We start from the raw sequence: 22,089 nt of genomic DNA, 5'->3' as shown, positions 1-22,089 counted from the left end.
CGAATTTTCTGAGGCTATTTTTCTTTCCTATGTCAGTAATTGGCTCTTTTCTTACGTCATTAACATAACTTTCTGTGTATTTTTTTTTTCTTTTTTACCAAAGAAGCTGATCACAATTAAAGGACTGTTTCTTTTTTGCTTCGTTTGTGTTTTATATTTTTTTGTTGTTACTTATTAATTATATGGTCTCAACCGAAGTGGCCACATGCTTTTCAAGGGTCAATAGAAAGCGGAGTTATTACATTGATAGGGAAGGGCATGGCAGAAAAAGAGTTACAAATACGGGTTTCTTGGCAGATGCATTATGCATAGTTTGATGTCGATTTGAAACATGGTTACAAATATGGGTTAACGGGTTTTAAATGGTAAATTTTTCTTCGGTATTTTTCGGTAAAGCCGAAAGCGTCCAAAAAATATTGAAAGAAAATCATCAATTTTTTAAGAAAGGAAAAAAAAGTCTAAAAAGTTAAAGAAAAGGTAATATAAATGAAAACACAAACAGTAAAAATAAGGGATGGGGTCCGAAATTTTTCATAAGAGGGGCTGAATTAAAGTTTCTAAATTTTGACATGGGTAAAATATCGTTTTTCAAAATTTTTATATAGGATAAGTAGAATTTTTTAAAATTTACATATAAATTAAAATTTTTTTTAGGTGGGGCCAGGCCCATGCGACCCCCTTGGCTCAGGCCTCTTAAAAATGATGTTTGAGTAATGATGCAAAAAGGAAAAGGTGGTTTTTTTCATTTTCATTATTTTTAAATTTATTGGGCCGTTTTAGAAAAAATCCGGCTTTTTGTGATTAAGAGAATGAGTTTTTCTTTTTTTGTGGAGTTCGGGTGCCATTTCTGAGCGAAACCATCTCTGATAACTTCTAATCAAGGGATTCGACTTGATCAGATCTCAACAATAATCTAACGAACCTCTACATCAGGATTTGGTAGAGTAATCAGAATGAACCTCTACATCAGGATTCAGTAAAACTTAGCCAAAATCCTGCTTTACATGACCAGAATCACTATTTCTTGTGTCCCCAAGTTTGCAATTCACGAACTTGGGCTCCCCATTGGTAGGCCTAGGCAGGGGCAGAGTCAAGGGGGTGCCGGCAGGTGCCCTGCGCCCCTGCCTCCCTCAAAAAACAAAGAAATTAAAAACTACATACAAATTTTAAAAAAATTATTTATCAATTATAAAAAATTTTAAAAATAATATTTCGCCACTGTCAAAATTTTAAAATTATAATTCAACCACCCTCCAAAAAAAATTCCCCTATCCTAAAAAGTTTATTTTTACAGATTAACATATTCTCATACGTTTCATGCAGATTCATTAACAAAGCAGCTCTAGTAACAAAGGGCGACACTGATTCGGACGGCTCAATCGCAAAGTCATGGACCTCTGGTTCCATGAAGAGGTTGAGGATCTCAAGACTCTGCTCAAGCTGCTTCCTCTACGGTCTATCGGAATCTTTCTCGCCACGGCCACTGGAATTCAAACTAATCTCAACATTCTGCAGTCCCTCACCATGGACCGCAGCCTCAATCGGCACTTCAAGATCCCCGCTACTTCCTTCCAGGTTTTTGTATTCATCAGCATGGCTCTCTTTCTACCGATTATCGACCGATATTTTTACCCGGTTTGCCGGACCTTGACTCACCAGTCTCTGACAATTCTTCACCAGATTGGAACAGGCCACATAGTAAATGCTGCTGGTCTGGCTGCCATGGCGTATGTTGAGTCAAGCCTCAAAATGGTGCACTCTCATGGGCTCCAAAGCCGGCCTGACCTTATCGTGCCAATGTCAGCCCTATGGCTAGTCCCGCCGCTTGCACTCACCAGAGCTGGGTCAGCTTTCTACATTCCAGGCCAAGTGAGCCTGTAAAACTACCAAGAATTTCCGGCGTCCCTTAAGAACACGGGCACGTCGATGATGTCGCTGACGATGGGGATCGGATTTTACTTCAGCACTTTCGTTGTCGATGTGTTGCAAAAGGTCACAGGATGGCTGAATGGTGATATCAACAAAGGGCGCCTAGACCATGTGTTCTGTATGATGGCCGTCCTAGGGGGGCTCAATTTTCTTTACTATATTGCATGTGCTAAGTTGTACAAACTGCAAAGCACGAGCTAATTGACTTTCTTGTCAATAAAGGAGATGTTAACTCAAATTTGGCACAATCTTGGCTGTTCAAGGAGCAATCAAATCTTTTTCTTTATAAATTTCATGTGGATCTATGTTACTTGTTAAAAACCATAAATTTAATGTCAGATGGAGGAAAAATGGGTCCTACCTTAAATCCATGGATCCAAAATCCTAGTCATCTTAAATCACCACGAATATGAGAACCATGGTAAAAGACACCCACGCTAACTTGGCCTCTTCCATCTAGCAATAGTCACAGGAGCTGAGCCAAAAAATTTTCATGAGGAGGGGCGAATTAAAGTTTCTAAGTAAAATTTTCTAAAATTTACATGTAAATTTAAAAAAAAAAAATGAGATGGGAACAAGTCCCATGTGGGGCCCCCTTGGCTTCGCCCATGATAGTAGAGTCCCTTGGATGGACCTCCTTGGTCCCAAGTAGAGGAGCCACATGTAATGAAGTTGGTGGGGGATGGCCCCTCCTGACCTGCCAAAATACTTTATATATACATATAAAGATGGCAGCCCTTGAATTAAAGGTTACATATATGTGGACCCACCCAAACTTTTGGCTCTTGTATAATTTACAAGTCTATGATTCCTATATGATTTACATGTACAACATTTTGAACTAATAATTACGTATATATATAAAGGTTCAATAGGCCACCAGTCAGAGTAGGTTACGTTAGCCACTGCATACCCTTGAAAGCATACTAATTAGGAATACATATGGTTGTAAGAAGACACAAGAGGTCAAAGTATTCCTATAGGTTTTTAAGTATTATTCTGTACTTTTTTTATATTTTTTGTATAGAAAGAAAAAGAATGATTCTAAAAATTTGGCAATAATAAACTAAATGCCCAATTAGCTTTTCAAGTAAATCAGGGACCGTTTAATATCAGGAACAACATGTTAATGCTACGTCAAGATGCCTTAAAATTAAAGTAGATTCATGTACCACTTGTTTTAGTGTTTCATGAATCTACTCCAATTTTAGGGTAGATTCATGGAGTACTCATACAGTGTTCAGTGTTTGTCATGTCAAACGGCCCTTAAGGGCAGGTTTCTTACCATGTTCATAATTGTTAGCTGTCAAATTAGTAAAGAATACCATTTGGCTGACTAAAAGCACCGAGATTTTGAGAACACTATTGGTACAACACCTGAATTAATTTTAAGCAAAAATGCACCTAAGGACAGGTTTCTTACCATTTTTTTTTATTTACTTCAAGTTGGGCTGGAGGGGGTCCAGACCCAGACCCGAGCCTCTCACGCGAGGAGGAAGCCCGATGCAGGGCCCTCCTCCGTCTTTCTCTCTAACTCCCTCTTCGTTGCCCTCTCAGCCCGCAAGGGAGCACTCAACGCAGAGAAGAAGAAGGCAGAGGATAGTGCAGCGGCGAAGGAAGTGGATGGCGGCTGCGGTGGGGCTCAGGTGAGCTGTTCATCTATCCCTTTGTCTCTTCTTTCTTCCTTCTTCTTCTCCTCCCTCTCTTGCCATTCTCTGCCCATTTTTCTCCCTCTGCCCACGCTCTCTCTGCCCACACTTTTTCTCTCTACTGGTCACAGCATTCTTTCTCGCCCTCCTGTATCCTTGTTCACACCCTCACTCGTCCTCTCATCTCCAACCCCCTGCACGCTCTCCCCTCTGCCCAAACTCTCTCGGTCAGACTCCCTCATTTTTCTGTTTGTTTTCCCCTCTTCCTCAACTGAGCACTCTCCCTCTCTCCACACTCTCTCTTTATCCCGTCAGTTTTTCCTCACTCCAAGTGTCTTTCATCTTCAGCCAAACCAGCTCTTCACTGCCGGAGGCCCTATTCTAATGGCAGACCCTCCTCGTGCATTCTTTTTCGCTTTTTTCACTATTTTTGTGGCTGTTTGACTGGACTGTAGCATGGGGACGTGTCTTTCCCCTCATAACAGCGAATGAAAGGCATTGGTTGTGGCGGCATTGTAAGATTTTTACTGCTAGGAACTCAAACTAACATTTGAGGTGGCTGCCGGGAACACTACAACAGTTTGGACTCTAAGATTGAAGTGAGTGTGACCTAATCGAGCTTAAATTGCCTAATAATTTCGGTAGGCGCATGTATAATTAATGTTTGAGAATGCTAGACTTAATAGATGAATGCATGTTAGTGAATTTGCTTTTTCGAGAAGGTCTAGGACTATTTTGGAGGGACGAGGATCTACGTGTATATCTATCTCTTTAGCATGATGAATTTTCGAAGCGATTAGGAAGCATGGTAGAGATTGTGATGTTGTGGAGAAGGTTTAGAACCGTTTTAGCGAACTCATGAAGTATGCTTTTGTTGATGTGCATGCATGTCGTTTGTTGAGAAAGAGTATGTATGTTAGGAAGACACATCAACTAAGGAAGCAAGGGAGAAACGTATTAGTGATTCGTTCAAATCAAAAGCGCGGAGCTTAAATCGTTTGGTGACAACCTCAAAGAGTTAGGAAGAGACCTATTGGATGGCTTTGGGTCGATACTACACGTCAGCACCCTCTTGATGCAATAACCTTTGCCTCAATGATTGTATTTCATACTTGTATATATTGTAAAGCAAAACAAGTAGAGAATTTATTACTTGCTTATGTTTGTAGGTACACTGGGCACGTCGAGTAGACCCTGAGCAACAATACTTGAAGCTCGAGGTGTTTTGTTGACGAATGACAGGTATGGCGGCATTCCAGGTAAATCTCTGTCTGGGGCCAACTTTTGAATTTGTGTTTCCAGGATCGTTGGATCCTATGATTGTGATGTGATTGAATGAATGTATGCATGAGAATTGAATGCTTATGTGATGAGTTTTGTTTTTAAAATTATTATGCAATTGCATTCGCATGCTAGCAATGATAACTGCTTAGGATTGATGAGGTGGGGTATCGAGTCGAGTATCTCCTCGACCCCTTAGAAAGCATCCTAGAATGATAATTGCCTAGGACAATTATGAGTCAATCACGGATTGAGACTACTCTATGTGGTTTGGCTAAGTTTTGAAAGATGTGATTGATGTGTGTGACTAATGTGAATGTTGTGATATGTTGCACATGCATTGTCGTGGGCATGAATGCAAATGAATGAAATTGAAGTGTAGTTGTACCTATAATATTATGACGGCTAGTTAAAAATGTTAACTGTATGTGTAGCCCTTGTGTGGAGGCAATTGGAGGTATGGGTGCACTCGCGAAGTGAACCAACCACATGAGCTAGCCGATCGTTTTGTGAATGAATTTGCTTTCATAATGATAAATAAGAAAGAATAAGAGATGAGAGGTGGATTGTGGCTAAGTGTTTGAGAGATGTCCTGCCTTTGCCATTGGTCTCGCCTGCCCAGAGTGCAGGCGGTGCAAGGCCCCAGGGTACCGTTGTATGATGTGCTTGGAGCGTTGGGCTTCTGCCTTTCTAAAATGGGTGTCCTAAGGAAGGCTGAGCAACTCTTCTTGGAATTCACACATTCATGGATGATTACTCCTCCGCTGCAGCGTGAATGGATCCATATCATTTTGGGCCACCACAAGGGTTGTCTCCCAATTGTAGGTCGCCCGTGGTGTGCTATGCCTGTGTTTGCACCCACAAGAACCGTCAATTCACTAAAGTTAATGTAAATTAAAAGAATGTGAATGAGATGAATGTGAATGATATGTTTATGCATGAATTGCATGTGACTTTTGAATGTGTTGTTGTGGCCATTGAGTAGCCTTTACATGTTGTGGTATATGTGAGGGGCCTTCTTGACAAGTCATGTGACTATATGCCTTATCACGACATGATAGGGATTTGTTTTCGTAATTGTTTATCCTAGATTTGGGCCCTTACCTAAGAGGGTTAAGGAATTATTTGTGGTGTTGCCATACTACGAAGGCTAAGCCTTCAGTTGTTATTTTTTTTTCAGGTTTTGGCAAACCTGGGGAAACAGGTTGATCAGATGGCTCTACTCACATACTACTGGAAAGGTTTTGGGACTATTGTAGTGCCGGCGCGTCATGTTTTGGTCTTATTGATGTCTTGTTTTTGCCAGACATCAATGTTGTGGTTTGGGACATTTTTTACATATGTATTATTGAGAAAATATGATGTCATTTTGTATGGACTAAATTTGTCATATAATGGAAAGTAGCCCCATTGTCTTTGATGTGCATAGCTCATTTCCTTTTGAATCGTTGTGTTGTTGCACCTCAACGTTTTATGTTTTAACAAAACAAAAAGAAAGGGTTATTTCAGGGTCAAAGGGTTGGGGTGTGACACTTAGTGCTTAAACTCAGTGATCGATTTGGTTTAAATACTAAAAGGTCAGATTTTCAACTAGTTGCTTTCTCCTTCACATGATACTTTTACTATCGAGGCAAATGAAAATGACTCTCTTGAGTACTAAATCAAAAAAGTTGATACTTCACTGAACTCTAGCCACACATTCGAATAGATAGTAGAAACACATGAAGGAGCATCATAGAGAAATGCAATGGTTGCAAGTTGCTAAATATCAAGGGGTATTCAATTATTATAAAAAGGGAATGTATTTTATTTATTTTGACAAATAAACATCCCATCATTTCATTTTGCCCTTCTAAGTGGGTCTCTCATTTATAAATAGAAAGGCATTTTGGCGGTTTTGGTTTAAGGCAAACAACTTGCATGTTCTAGTCAAGTATGCTAAAATTGAAATTAAATGATTTAGCCCTGCCGCTTCTTGCATCTGTGCTTAGTCCTTATTCAAAATAGAAATTTGTCGAGTAACTATATGCAAGAAACATTTTCTATATCTTATGAACTTGTATGCTACAAGAATGTATTGGTTAATGCAGAAAATGGTGAATAATTTGAACTCTACTATAAAAAAATAAAATTATATTTTTAGCTTAATTACTTGTCATTTGTTATTAGTCAATCCCTTTTGGAAATATCATTTCATCAAAATTGAGTTTTTCACAAAACCAACATTTGATGGTCACTCCAAGCACTCCTTAAACAACATTTTGTCAACAAAGTACCATCTTAAGTTGTCATCCTATCATACCCTTGAAAGTTTTAGAAGCATTTGAATTTAGGTTTAATTAAATGGGGTTTTAATGCATGCTTTAAACGCTCACTCTAATGTTTATAGGAAGGAAAAGCGAGTTTGAGGACAACTATGTAAGGCGGTATGGTGTTTCTTTGTTGACAAGGAAATGATTTTTTATCTTTCATTTTTCTAGGTTTAAATGGTTTCTCTTGGAAGTTGCCATTGCCTCAGAAAAAAGTTCAAATTTCTGTCCATTATTTATCCAAGTTGCAGCCAAATCGTATTGCAGATTTGATTGTTTTCCAACTCCAAACACATGCAGCAAGTTGGTCCAATTACCAAGTCAAGCTTTTGGCTGAGTCACAACTTGCTCATAGATGGACATTTCTTCCACCTTCTTGTGCATGAATTCCCAAGAGGGCACCATCTAGTTTGGTTAACATTGAGCAAAATGATGCAATTTTAAGTTGATATGCTAACAACATAAAAGGTAGGGCTGCACAGGAGCCGAGTTGAGCCCAAGCTTGGCCAGCTCGAGCTCGACTATACAAAGTCCAGCTCGAGTTCGACTCATTTAACCCATTTAACTCGTTTAGGCATTAAATGTGTCCAAATTTTCTGTTGCAACACCTTTCAACCCAATTTAAAACCAATATATAAAAGCATTGAACAACATTTAAACGAAATTAGCTTTGGCATATTTTGCACAGTATTTCATAACTTCTCTCAGCTCCTATCTGTAAACTAAATTGTGTAATTCATGAGGAAGCCAAATGCGCTTTGGCAAGTTGTAAAAGAAAAAGCAGCAAATAATACTGTTCAAGGTAGCAAATAATAATTGAACTGTATACTGATTGTTAACAGGAAGTTCCTCTGGTTGAGATGCTACACAGTACACACCAGAGGATCAACTCGCCAAGGTGAAATGGCTGAAATTGTATGTCTGTCAAAACAATGCGAAATCAATGTTTATATACCAAATCATGGTTCAACCTGAAGCTGACATAGAACAGCCAAAAGTTATTATGATTACACACCAATGCCATTTTGCATTAAATAAGTTTACTTGTAGAAATGCATGGCTGACACATTTGCCTTCTGAACAGTAAGCATAACAGCACCCATTTGATTCTGGACATAGCCCCAGCATCTAAACAAATAATATAATCAGTGTAAGTTAGAAGTCGAACCCTCCATGCTGCAAGAAGGAATTTACCATTTTCCGCCACTGCTGTAAAGTGTAAACAATCCAAAGCGGATATTACTTCAAGATGGAATTTTATGAAGAGCTTAGAACACACTGCTTCTGTCACACCCCAACCTTTTGACCCTCAAACACTTTTTTTTTTCTAACATAAAGCATTGAAGTGTGACTACACAACAACTCAAAAAAAAGAGCTATGCCATTCAAAACAATGGGGTGAACTTTCATTTATAAGCCACTTGCTTCCTGTCAACTACAACGCATGAATTCCTATGAACGAATTAATTTACACAGTACAGTAACATCATTTGCTTGAGATTGCATTTTCGTGTCTATTTTGCTATCTTGAATTTCTTATAGGTTTGCATCACAGAGATGATATCTTTCTTTTCTGTTGTTTTATTGTTTTATTGTGGTTGCTTGCAGTGGAACCTTTACCCGTTGAGAACTCTTCATGCCTGATCTGTTGTTGAACCTTTTTCTTTCGTAAGTACTTTGAGGTATGAGCTTGAATTAGATGGTCAACAAACAAGAAAAGATTAATACTCAGACTGGAAGTTCAATTAAAATTTAAGCTCCAAAATATACGACACTAGTTCTCCAAGTTCCTAAGAAAATTCTTACTAGAAGGTTCAGCTGGCAAAAGAGATGAATTTATAGATGTGCAGATGGAACAAGAATCAAAATGGAATATCCAAACAATGCCATGGGGACCTTGTACTCTAATATTACGTCCTTAAGCCTCAGGTTCACACATACATCGACCATGATTGTGCTGCAAAATATCTCATTGATTGCAGTCATGTTGCTGGAAAAAGTTATTTTAGAACATGAGACTCCCTGAAAATATAAGCTTTACCAGAAGCTGCAGAACAGGCTGTGAACATTAACTGTTCAAATCATTTCCAAGTTGATGTTGTTGTAGGTCATGATTACATCTGGCTACACTTGTATGGAAATGGATCCTTACGTTCACCAAGGGACAGGCCTTTCTTTTTCGGTAGACTATTGGCTGCTTGAATTATGTCAATTGAAGCACATATTATCAAGACACAAGCTTCCTGTCAACTAAAGCGCATGAATTCCTATGAATGAATTAATTTACATACAGTACACTGACAACATTTGCTTGAGATTGCATTTTGGTGTCTAATTTGCTTTCTTGAATTGGTTATAGGTTTGCTTAACATAGATAATATCTTTCTTTTCTCTTGTTTTATTGTTTCATTGTGGTTGCTAGCAGTGGAAGTATTATCTGTTGAGAACCCTTCATGCCTGATCTGTTGTTGAACCTTTTTCTTTTGTAAGTACTTTGAGGTGTGAGCTTGAACTAGATGGGCAACAAACAAGAAAAGATGGATACTAAGACCAGAAGTTCAGTTAAAATCTAAGCACCAAAATATTTGAAAATAGTTCACCAAGTTCCTAAGTAAATTCTTGCTAGAAGGTTCAGCTGGCAAAAGAGATGAATTTATAGATGTGTAGATGGATCGAGAGTCAAAATGGAATATCCGAACAGTGCCGTGGGGAACTTGTACCCTAATATCAAGTCCTTAAGCCTCAGGATCACACTTACATCGACCATGATTGTGCTGCAAAATATCTGGTTAATTGAAGTCATGTTGCTAGACAAAGTTATTTTAGGACATGAGACTCCATGAAAATACAAGCTTTACCAGAAGCTGCAGAATAGGGCATGAACATAAACTATTCATAATCATTTCCAAATGGATGCTACCGTAGATCATGATTACGTGTGGCTACACTTGTATGGAAATGGATCCTTAGGTTCATCAAGGGCCAGTCCTTGCTTTTTTGGTAGACTGTTGGCTGCATGAATTATGTCAATCGAAGCACATGTTCTCGAGATACTTACTTCCTGTCAACTACAACACATGAATTCCTATGTGTCAAAAAAGTAGAAACATGAAAAATAAAGATTGAACACAAATGTAACGTGGAAAACCATCAACGAGAAGGAAAAAACCACGAGTGAGGAGGTCTGGTGCCCACTAGCCACCAAACTCTCTCTCTCTCTCTTAGAACTTCATTCACTCACTCAAAATTAGGGTTACAATATTTAAGTAAGGCCCAACAAGGGCTACAAGATGGATCGGGTATGGATCCAGACCCGGTCCCAAGACCCATCTAACACTTCAACACTCTCCCTCAAGTTGGGCATACATATCAAACATGCCCAACTTGAATACATTTCTCTCGAATGAAGTCGAAGATAGAGCTTTCATCAGAACATCAACGGTTTGGTCTTCTGACTTCATGTAAGGTAAGATGAACTCTTTAGCATCAATCCTTTCACGAATGAAGTAACGATCAATCTCAATATGCTTTGTTATATCATGTAGTATAGGGTAGTTGGCTAAGTTGATTGGAGACTTGTTGTCACAGTACATCTTCATAGGTCCTTCAATCTTTATTCCAATATTAATCAATAATATTTTCAGCCATAGTAACTATGACACTCCCATAGCAATAGCTCTATACTCGCCTCTGCATTAGATAGAGAACATACATCCTGTCTCTTGCTCCTCCAGACGACAAGGTTTCCTTCCAAGTAGACACAGTACTCTGTGGTAGACCGTCTAGTATCAGCACAACCTGCCCAGTCTGCATCAGAATACCCTTCGATCTCTACAGTCTCTTGTTTCACATACAAGAGTCTCTTGCCAGGATTTCTCTTCAAATAGCACAATATTCTATCCACAGCCTTCAGGTATGCATCAGTAGGTGAATGCATGAATTGACTCAGTACATTCACCGCAAAAGTGATATCTGGTCTCGTGAGGGTAAGATAAATCAACTTTCCAACCAGATGTTGATATCTTCCCGTAGCTTCTTCACATAGCAGCTCTCCATCTCTAAGACTCAACTTGTGTCCAGTGTCAAGGGGAGTGGAAGCAGTTCTACACCCCAGTCTACCAGTCTCTTCCAACAGATCTAATGTGTATTTCCTTTGGTTTAGCACAGAGCCAGTACTAGATCTAGCAATCTCAATACCAAGAAAATACCTCAGTTTGCCAAGATCCTTGAGATCAAATTCAGCAGCCAGTAACACTTTTAACTTGATGATCTCATCTTCATCATCTCCTGTGACAATCATGTCATCCACATAGACAAGTAAAAGAGTGACCCTACCCTCTTTTTTCTTCACAGCTAGAGTGTGGTCTCCATTCCCTTGATTGTACCCATGATGTTGCATCACTCGTCTGAGTCGTTCGAACCATGCTCTGGGCGATTGCTTGAGGCCATATAAAGCCTTTTTCAGTTTACAGCAGTTTTCTGGTTCTTCATATCCTAAGGGCATATGCATATACACCTCCTCTTCGAGATTGCCATTGAGAAATGCATTCTTAACATCCAGTTGGTACATCCTCCACTCCTTTATCACAGCTAGGGAAATAACAACTCTAACTGTCTTCATTTTTGCAACTAGAGCAAAGGTCTCTAAGTAATCAATCTCATATTTCTGACTAAACCTCTTGGCCACAAGACGAGCTTTGTATCTTTGAACACTTCCATCTGGTTTGTATTTGATGGTGTAGACCCACTTTGATCCAACCAAGTGAGCTGCCTCAAGGATCTTTACAACTTCCCATGTCATGTTTCTTCTTAAGGCTTCCATTTCTTCTTGCATCGCATCAGCCCACTTGGGATCACTCTAAGCCTCAGCAACATTCCTAGGAATCATAGCCAAAGAAAGAGAAGATACAAAACATTTGTAGCCTTTGCTCAATCTAGAATATGAAACAATGTTACTAATAGAATGTTGAGTACATGACCTGACACCCTTTCGCAGGGTGATGGGAAGCTCTTCACTTGCAGCAACAGTCTGAATGTCTTCTTCAACTTGTTTCCCCCGAGCACGACTTGGATCATCCAGTGAAGGACTAATTGGATTGGGAGTCGAATTCTCACCACTTGTCACCTCATTTGTACCTGTCACCTTATTTGTATAGACTATTCGCCTAGAGTAAACTTGCCCAAAAAGGTGACAACGTTCTTCCTCAGTCCCAGTAGAACCCCTTTCATCAATTGCTTGACTCTCATCCTGCCTATAGTCCAGAAAATCTGTGAACTGAATATCTTTGACTCGGTGAATACTCTTCCCTTGACATAGACTTCTCCCCCTAAATAGAATTCTCACCAAAATAGGAAGCATGTTCAAGGAAAGTGACATCTTTGGTAACATAGGCACGACCAGTGGAAGGGTCCCGACACTTGTACCCGTTTTGAGTGGGAGAATAACCTAGAAATATGCCCTTAATAGACCTTGGATCAAGCTTTTTAATATGAGGACTATGGTTGTGAATAAAGCAGACACAACCAAAAACTCTGGGTGGAAGAGAGAAGGGTTCACGACTTCCCGGTAACATAGAATGAGGCGTCTGCCCATTCAACACACGACTAGGCAGATGGTTGATAAGATACATACTGGTCAACATAGCATCCCCCCAATACCTTTTTGGAACATGACGTTGAAAAAGAAGTGTCCGAGTTATATTCAATAACTGGCAATTCTTTCGTTCAGCAATTCCATTTTAAGGAGGAGTATAACTACATGAAGTCTCATGAACAATTCCTTTTTTTCAAAAGAAGCTATCAACAGACTGGCACGTATATTCACAAGCATTGTCTGACCGAAAGGTCTTAAGAGATGCTCCATATTGAGTTTCCACGTAAGTAATGAAAGTTTCTATGACAGTAGGAACTTCACTACGGTCTTTTAGCAAGTAAACAATGGTGTTTCGAGAATAATCATCTACAAAGGTGATAAAATACTGAAAATCATGACAAGAAGGAATTCCCGAAGGCCCCCACACATCAGAATGAATCATGGCAAACACCTCGTTAGAACGATGGATAGACACAGGGTATAAAGCCCTAATATGTTTGGCCAGGTGACAGACATCACAAGACACCATAGTTATATCTAACCTAGAACACAGATCAGGAAATAACTGTCTCAGAATTCCAAAAGGAAGGTGTCCAAGGCGCTCATGCCAACGCAGAATCGATTGAAGAGAGTCCTCTTTACTCTTTGTTATTTTGCTAGCGGCTGTCATGAGAGCAGTAGCGGCACACATAGGTAAACGATATAGCCCTTTCGAAAACAAATCAATCCCAATCCTCTACCCTATCACCAAGTCCTACAGAACACAGCGATCAACAGAAAAAATAAGTTCACAATTCAACTCTTTTGTGATCTTGCTAACCGACAGAAGGTTCAAGGGAAGATGAGGAACATGAAGAGCATTGTGAACTAAGAACTTGTTCAAAAGTGAGAGACTCCCTTTCCCAGCAACAGAAATAGAGGAACCATCAACAAGTGACACACGTTCTTTTCGTGACAACAACTTATACCCATGAAAGACCTTAGGATCGCCAGTCATGTGGTGGGTAGCACCACTATCAATAATCCACTCTCTCATACGAGAATCTCTCATCACGAAAGCTCACGAAGGTTGCAATAAGGGCAGTTGTGTAGGAGCTGCAGCAAGCAAGGTAGTGGTAGTGTCCACTAGCACAGCCCAAAAGAACAGTCCAGCAATGACACACCGGCGGCAGACGAAGGCACCAGAGCTGGGCGGAACAGGTGACGATAACCAGAATCTCACGGACACCGGAACTCCATGGCAAGGAAGCGTCGGGCGATGCCAATAGAGAACTCCACGCCCGTTGGGAACCTCAAGCACAACTAGCAACGACCGTTCAATGGCTAGCGATGGTAGGCAACAGAGCAGTAGGTGTCGGGCCTTCACCGGAACTTGCGGTGGCAAAGAGGGGCAAACGGCAAGAAAATGGAGACTACAGAGTTGGCGGCAGTGGCAAAGGCGGCGGAGGTGGTGGCGGTGGTGGCAGCGGCGGTGGTGGCGGCGACAGCTGCGGACCAAGGGTAGCCATGGGATCTGGTCGACGAAGGGCATCGAGCGATGGAAAGGTCAGGGTCGGCAAAAAGTTCACAAACTAGTCACGAGCTCTGATACCATGTAGAAACAGTAGAAACACGAGAAATAAAGATTGAACACAGATGTAACATGAAAAACCCTCAACGAGAGGGGAAAACCCACGGGTGAAGACGTATGGTGCCCACTAGCTGCCAGACTCTCACTCTCTTAGAACTTCATAAGGCCCAACAAGGGCTACAAGATGGATCGGGTATGGATCCAGACCCGGTCCCAAGACCCATCTAACATGCTTGAACACTATGAATGAATTAATTTACGCACAGTACACTAACAACATTTGCTTGAGATTGCATTTTGTGTCTAATTTGCTTCCTTGAATTGCTTACAGGTTCGCATCACAGAGATAATATCTTTCTTTTTTGTTGTTTTGTTGTTTTATTGTTTTATTGTGGTTGCTTGCAGTGGAACCATTATCCGTTGAGAACTCTTCGTGCCTGATCTGTCGTTGAATCTCTTTCTTTCGTAAGTAGTCTGACGTATGTGCTTGAACTAAACAGCCTTACAAACAAGAAAAGATGAATACTCAGACCGGAAGTTCAGTTAAAATCTAAGCTACAAAATATTTGAAATTAGTTCACCAAGTTCCTAAGAAATTTCTTGCTAGAAGGTTCAGCTGGCAAAAGAGATGAATTTATAGATGTGCAGATGGAATGAGAGTCAAAATGGAATATCCGAACAATGCCATGGGGACCTTGTACCCTAATATTACGTCCTTAAGCCTAAGGATCACACATACAGCGACCATGATTGTGCTGTAAAATATCTAGTTGCTGGCAGTCATGTTGCTGGAAAAAGTTATTTTAGGACATGGGACTCCCGGAAAATGCAAGCTTTACCAGAAGCTGCAGAACAGGTCGTGAACATTAACTGTTCATAATCATTTCCAAATTGATGCAGCTGTGGATCATGACCATTGTGCATCAATACCTATGAATGAATTAATTTACACGGGGTACACTAACAACATTTGCTTGAGATTGCATTTTGGTGTCCAATTTGCTTTCTTGAATCACTTATAGGTTTGCATCACAGAGATAATATCTTTCTTTTCATTTGTTTTATTGTTTTAATGTGGTTACTTGTAGTGGAAGCATTATCCGATGAGAACTCTTCATGCCTGATCTGTTGTTGAACCTTTTTATTTCGTAAGTACTTTGAGGTGTGAGCTTGAACTAGAAGGGCAACAAACAAGAAAAGATGAATACTCAGACCGTAAGTTGAGTTAAAATCTAAGCTCCAAAATATTTGAAATTAGTTCACCAAGTTCCCAAGAAAATTCTTGCTAGAAGGTTCAACTAGCAAAAGAGATGAATTCATAGATGTGCAGATGGAATGAGAGTCCAAATGGAATATCCGAACAGTGCCAAGGGGAACTTGTACCCTAATATCATGTCCCTAAGCCTCAGGATCACACATACAATGACCATGATTGTTCTGCAAAATATCTGGTTAATTGCAGTCATGTTGCTGGAAAAAGTTATTTTAGGACTTGGGAATGCCTGAAAATACAAGCTTTACCAAGAGCTGCAGAATAGGCCATGAACTTTAACTGTTCATAATCATTTCCAAATTGATTCTACTGTAGATCATGATTACTTGTGGCTACACTTGTATGGAAATGGATCCTTAGGTTCACCAAGGGCCATGCCTTGCTTTCTCCGTAGACTGTTGGCTGCATGAATTATGTCAATCGAAGCACATATTCTCAAGATACTTGCTTCCTGTCAACTACAGCTCATGAATTCCTATGAATGAATTAATTTACACACAGCACACTACCTACATTTGCTTGAGATTGCATTTCGTTGTTTAATTTGCTTTCTTGAATTGCTGATAGGTTTGCATCATGGAGACAATGTCTTTTATTTCTGTTGTTTTATTGTTTTATTGTGGTTGTTTGCAGTGGAACCATTATCCGTTGACAACTCTTCATGCATGATCTGTTGTTGGACCGTTTTCTTTCGTAAGTACTTTGAGGTCTGAGCTTGAACTAGATGGGCAACAAACAGGAAAAGATGAATACTCAGACTGGAAGTTCAGTTAAAATCTAAGCTCCAAAATATATGAAATTAGTTCTCCAAGTTCCTAAGAAAATTCTTGCTAGAAGGTTCAGCTGGCAAAATAGATGAATTTATAGATGTGCAGATGGAACGAGAGTCAAAATGGAATATCCAAACAATGCCATGGGGACCTTATATCCTAATATCACGTCCTTTATCCTCAGGAGCACACATGCAGCGACCATGATTGTGCTGCAAAATATCTGGTTAATTGCAGCCATGTTGCTAGAAAAAGTTATTTTTGGACATGGGACTCCCTGAAAAATACAAGCTTTACCAGAAGCTGCAGAACAGGCCGTGAACATTAACTGTTCATAATCATTTCCAAATTAATGCTGCTGTAGATCATGATTACGTGTGGCTACACTTGGATGGAAATGGATCCTTACATTCACAAAGGGCCAGGCCTTGCTTTTCCGGTAGACTGTTGACTGCATGAATTATGACAATTAGAGCACATATTCTCCAGATACTTGGTTCCTGTCAACCACAACATTGAATTCCTATGAATGAATTAATTTACACAGTACACTAACATCATTTGCTTGAGATTGCATTTTGGTTTCTATTTTGCTATCTTGAATTGCTTATAGGTTTGTATTACAGAGATAATATCTTTCTTTTCTGTTGTTTTATTGTGGTTGCTTGCAGTGGAACCTTTATCCATTGAGAACTCTCCATGCCTGATCTGTTGTTGAACCTTTTTCTTTCGTAAGTACTTTGAGGTATGAGCTTGAACTAGATGGGCAACAAACAAAATAAGATGAACACTCAGACCAGAAGTTCAATTTAAATCTAAGCTGCAGAATATTTGAAATTAGTTCACCTAGTTCCTAAGAAAATTCTTGCTAGAAGTTTCAGTTGGCAAAAGAGATGAATTTATAGATGTGCAGATGGAACGAGAGTCCAAATGGAATATCCGAACTATGCCTTGGGGGACTTGTACCCCAATATCACGTCCTTAAACCTCAAGATCACACATACAATGACCATGATTGTGCTGCAAAATATTTGGTTAATTGTAGTCATGTTGCTAGAAAAAGTTATTTTAGGACATGGGCGTGCCTGAAAATACCAGCTTTACCAGAAGCTGCAGAACAGGCTGTGAACATTAACTGTTCATAATCATTTCCAAATTGATGCTGCTGTAGATCATGATTACGTGTGGCTACACTTGTATGGAAATGTATCCTTAGGTTCGCCCAGACAGGCCTTGCTTTTTTGGTAGATTGTTGGCTACATGAATTATGTCAATCGAAGCACATATTCTTGAGATACTTGCTTCCTGTCAACTACAACGCATGAATTCCTATGAATGAATTATTTTACACACAGTACACTAACAGCATTTGCTTGAGATTGCATTTTGTTGTCTAATTTGATTTCTTGAATTGCTTATAGGTTTGCATCACAAAGATAATATCTTTCTTTTCTATTGTTTTATTATGGGACATCACCTTAGCGTTTCCTAGCTTTATTCTAGCTATGGTGACTCTGAACCCATATTTGTTGGGCCTATCCACTGGAACCAACAGCACTAATGGTTGGGCCAAAGTGTAACGTTACTTATTTTGGGCAGGTCAGGTCGGAGCGGATCTAGACCCAGACCCGAGCCCCATACGTTAAGGAGCCCGACGTCGACCCCTCTTTCCCCTCATCTTTCCTCTCGGTCTCCCTCTTCATCTCTTCTCTTGCCGCAGGTGAGCAACCGATGCAGAGTGGTTGAAGGCAGGGGATTCTGCAGCATCGATGGAGGTGAGTGGCACCGGTGGTAGTCACAGGTGAGCAATGCCGGTCTCTTTCTCTACCTCTTCCTTCTTCTTTCTTCGTCCTTCTCCTCCACCCTCTCTCGTTGTTCTATTTGTCGCACCCTCTGTCTCTTTTTCTTCATCTTCTTTTTCTTCCTCACCCTTCACCGCACCTTGCACTCTCCCTCAATCTTGATTTCTCTGTCAAGAGCCCACTCTCATTCCACACTCTCCCCTCTGCCCTAACCCTCTCAGTCTGCACTCCCTCTCTCCTGCACTGTCTCACTCCTTTGCAGCGTCCCTCTCTTTGCGTACTCCCTCGCCTGTCTATCTCTCTCTGTCAGCGTCTCTCTGCCCATGCTCTCTATGCTCGAGCCCTCTCCCTCAACCGAACACTGTCCGCACTCTCTCTCTCTTGTGCCAACCTCTTCTCCCTCGCCCGAAGCCTCTGTTTCCCTCGCTCTTTGTTGTCCATTGTTGTTTCTCCATTTCTGTGTGTTGTCTCCCCCTCATTAACATCCTCTCGTGCCCTCTCTCACTTGTCTTCAACCTCCCACACAGCTACCGTGGGCCCATTCTAACGACAGACCCCTCCCTTAAACTCTCTTTTCATTGATTTTCATTCTTTTGTGGTTGCGGGATTGGATTGCAGCTTTGGGATGCGATTTTCTCCTCATGACAGCAAATAGAAGGCATTGGTGGTGGCGGCATTGCATGGTTTTACCCACTTTGGGGACAACTCGAACACTGGAGGTGGCTGTTGGGAATACTACGACAACTTTGACTCTAAGATTGGGGTGAACGAGGCCTAATCGAGCCTAACTTGTTTAAGATTTTATGTTAGCACATGTATCATTATTGATTGAGCATGCTAGACTTAAGATTGGCAGATTTAGAATGCATGTTAGCGACGTTGCTGTTTTGGAGAAAGTCTAGAACTATTTTGAGAAGGATGAGGACATTCATGCATAATTATCTTTTTAGCATGTTGAGTTAATATTCAAAGCAATTAGGAAGCATGGTACAAATTGTGATGATGTAGAGAACTTATCTTTCGATTGTGTTTTCAGGTACACTGGGCATGCCCAGTAGACCTTGAGTGACTAGATTCGAAGCTGGAGGCATTTTTGGGTATTTTGGCGACGTGCGATAGGTATGGCGGCATTCCAAGCAAATTCCTACCTGGGGCCAATCATTGGGATGTGTGTTTTTAGGATCGTTGGATTCTATGATTGTGATGTGATTGAGTGAATGTATTCATGTGATTGATTTGTTGTGAGATAAGTTTTGTTGAAAATTTCTACAAGTCTTGTTTTGAAAATTACTATGAAATTACATGTGCATACTAGAAATGATAACTGTTTAGGACAAATAAGATGGAGGTATCGAGTCGAGTATCTCCTTGACCCCAATTATGCATTAAAAAACATCCTACAATGATAACTGCATAGGACAGCTACGAGCCAATCATGGATGAAGAATACTCTCCATGGTTCGGCTAAGTTTTGAAAGATATGATTGATGTGTTGAGTGATGTGAATGTTGTAATGTTTCGTATGTGGTGCCATGGGCACGATACAATGAATGAAATTGAATGGTAGTTGTACTCACAAGGTTATGATGGTCAGCTAAGAATGTTAATGATATGTGTTGTCATCGTGTGGAGGCATTTGGAGTTATGAGTGCACTCATGGAGTAAACCGACCTCATGAGCTAGTCGGTCATTTTGTGAATGTGTTTTTATAATGATAAGTAAGAAAGAATAAGAGAAGAGAGGCCAGTGGGTTGTGGCAATGTGTTTAGGAGACGTCCTGCCTTCGCCACTGGTCTCGCCTGCTCGTAGCGCAGGCGATGCAAGGCTCCAGGGTACCGTTGTGTGATGTGCGTGGAGCGTTGGGGTCCCGCCTTTCCAAATTGGGTGTCCTAGAAAAGACTAAGTATTTCTCCTTGGATTTCACACATCCATGGACAAGTGCTCTTTCGCTGCAGCATGAATGGATCCATATTATTTTGGGCCACCACGGGGGTTATCTTTCTGTTGTAGACTGCCCCGGTGTGCACGTGCATGTGTTTGCACCCACAAGAACTATCAATTCACTAAAACTAATGTAAATGAAAAGAATATGAATGAAGTTTGTGTGAATGAAGTGATTGTAAATGTTGTGTCTATGCATGAATTGCATATGACTAATGAATGTGCTATTGTGGCCATTGTGTAGCCTTTATATGTCGTTTATGTGTGGGGCGTCCATGACAAGTCATGTGACTGTATGCCCTATCACGACGTGACAGTGATTTGCTTTCACATTTGTTATATCTCATATTCGAGCCCTTACCTAAATGGGTTAGAGATTTTTCTAACTTGTTGTCATACTGCGAAGGCTAAGTCTTCTGTTGTTTTATTTTTTTAGGTTTTGGTGGACCCAAGACAGCAGGTTGATCATATGGCTTTATTCACATCATACTGGGGAGGTTTTGGGTCTATTGTAGTGTCAGCACATCTTGTTTTGGTCATATTGATGTCTTGTTTTGTTAGGCATTAATGTTGTGATTTAAGGCATTTTTATCATATGTATATTGAGAAGTATAATGAGATTTTTGTATGAATTGAAAATTGTTATATAAATAAAAGTTTGCCCCATTGTTCTAAATTGCGTAGCTCATTTCCTTTTTGAATTCATGTGTCATCGCACCTCAATGTTTTATGTTTATTTTATGAAAAAGAAAATTATTTGAGGGTCAAAAGAGTTGGGGTGCGACGAGCCTAAGCTAAGCTAAGTCGGTTATTTTAATCATACTCATGCAAGAGTCTAAGCTATGTCTCCAAAGCCACATTAGAAAGAGTTTTTCCGAAAATATTTTGGAAAGCATGAATTTAAATATTTTTATATATGAACATAAAACATAGTTATTTCATTTGTTACAAGAGAATATGTTTGTTTCACCGTTGGGTATGGAAGAAAATCGAACCACATGATAAGGTGCTCATTAGGGTTCTTAATCAGATGATTAGAAAGGAAACTAACACAAAATGACATGAAAATGCATATTAACATGTACATATTTGTGAGGGTTTTTTCAAGGTTAGACAAGCCCCTACCTCAAAAATCAACATAAGAATGAAGAAAATCTCAAACCATACTCTCATTATTGCCGTGCAGTCACACATGAATAGAAAAAATAAAGCAACTAAACAAAGGGTATTGATTTTAAGAGAAAGAGAGACTTTAGACTTTAGTGGAAAAGAGAAATATATATACATACGTGTATATATATGTGTATGTATAAGAAATTTTTAGGGAAGATATTTGTCATGAAAAGAGAAATAAAAAATTCTAGAAAGAGAAAATAGAACACATATACACATGTATTCATGTATATATGAAAATTTTTAAAATATGAAACCGTAGAGAGAATGACGAAAATAATCATGTGCACATATATATATATATAACATGTATATAAATATGTGTCTTCATAAGATTAAAAATCAAAGAAATGACTTAAAATAACCGACTTTAAGTTTGATATAGGCCGAAAGGGAGCTTTGACTCATGCAAGAGCCTAAGCTAAGTCTCCAAAGCCACAAAGAAGGTTATTTTGAAAATATTTTAGAAAACATGATTTCAAATATTTTTATAAAATATTATTATTTTGTTTTGTTACAAGGGAATATGTTTCTTCCACCATTGGGTATAGAAGAAAATCAAACCGCATGATAAGGCGCTCATTAGGTTTTCTGTTTAGATGATTAAAAAGAAAATTAACGCAAATGATATGTAAATGTATATTAACATATACATATTCGTGAGGGTGTTCTCTAGGTTGGACAAGCCCCAACCTCAAAAATTAACATAAAAATAAAGAGAAAATCTCAAACCACACTCTCATTTTTCGCTGTGCATTCACATATAAATGGAAAATCAAACAACTATGTATAGATAATA

General features: G+C 39.7%; 1 protein-coding gene and 1 pseudogene across 13 annotated transcripts; both read left to right on the top strand.

Moving 5' to 3' along the window:
• The first annotated feature begins 1,389 nt into the window (after positions 1-1,389).
• Positions 1,390-2,130, top strand: LOC116255211 (protein NRT1/ PTR FAMILY 2.6-like; annotated as a pseudogene).
• Positions 2,131-3,467: 1,337 nt separating this feature from the next.
• On the top strand, positions 3,468-20,731 carry LOC116253841 (uncharacterized). 13 transcript variants are annotated; one of them, XM_050077741.1, is made up of 7 exons: positions 3,468-3,575; positions 4,064-4,177; positions 4,748-4,820; positions 16,238-16,297; positions 17,979-18,149; positions 18,795-18,939; positions 19,213-20,040. In XM_050077741.1, exons 3-7 carry the CDS (start codon positions 4,814-4,816, stop codon positions 19,232-19,234), a joined length of 405 nt encoding a protein of 134 aa, XP_049933698.1. In that variant the 5' UTR covers positions 3,468-3,575; positions 4,064-4,177; positions 4,748-4,813; the 3' UTR covers positions 19,235-20,040. The 13 variants fall into 13 exon arrangements, 4 of the variants coding, with proteins under 4 accessions (XP_049933698.1, XP_049933699.1, XP_031484663.1 ...); XR_007573343.1 differs by lacking the exon at positions 16,238-16,297 and adding an exon at positions 20,554-20,731 and having other exon boundaries at positions 3,473-3,575; positions 4,034-4,177; positions 4,748-4,837; positions 17,974-18,175; positions 19,213-19,295; XR_004172553.1 differs by adding an exon at positions 20,554-20,731 and having other exon boundaries at positions 3,473-3,575; positions 4,034-4,177; positions 4,748-4,837; positions 17,979-18,175; positions 18,795-19,295.
• The last annotated feature ends 1,358 nt before the right edge of the window (positions 20,732-22,089 follow it).

Source organism: Nymphaea colorata, chromosome 5, assembly GCF_008831285.2.
Source record: "Nymphaea colorata isolate Beijing-Zhang1983 chromosome 5, ASM883128v2, whole genome shotgun sequence".
Classification (NCBI taxonomy): domain Eukaryota; kingdom Viridiplantae; phylum Streptophyta; class Magnoliopsida; order Nymphaeales; family Nymphaeaceae; genus Nymphaea; species Nymphaea colorata.
Note: the sequence above shows the minus strand (reverse complement) of the source record. Positions and strands in the feature narration are given on the sequence as shown.

Excerpts from the sequence above, each read along its gene's own strand:
- LOC116253841 (XM_050077741.1), top strand. Across the intron at positions 16,298-17,978 it reads TTGTTGGACCGTTTTCTTTC|GTCGGAGCGGATCTAGACCC; the intron begins GTAAGTACTTTG and ends TGGGCAGGTCAG. Across the intron at positions 18,940-19,212 it reads ACTTTGACTCTAAGATTGGG|GTACACTGGGCATGCCCAGT; the intron begins GTGAACGAGGCC and ends TTGTGTTTTCAG.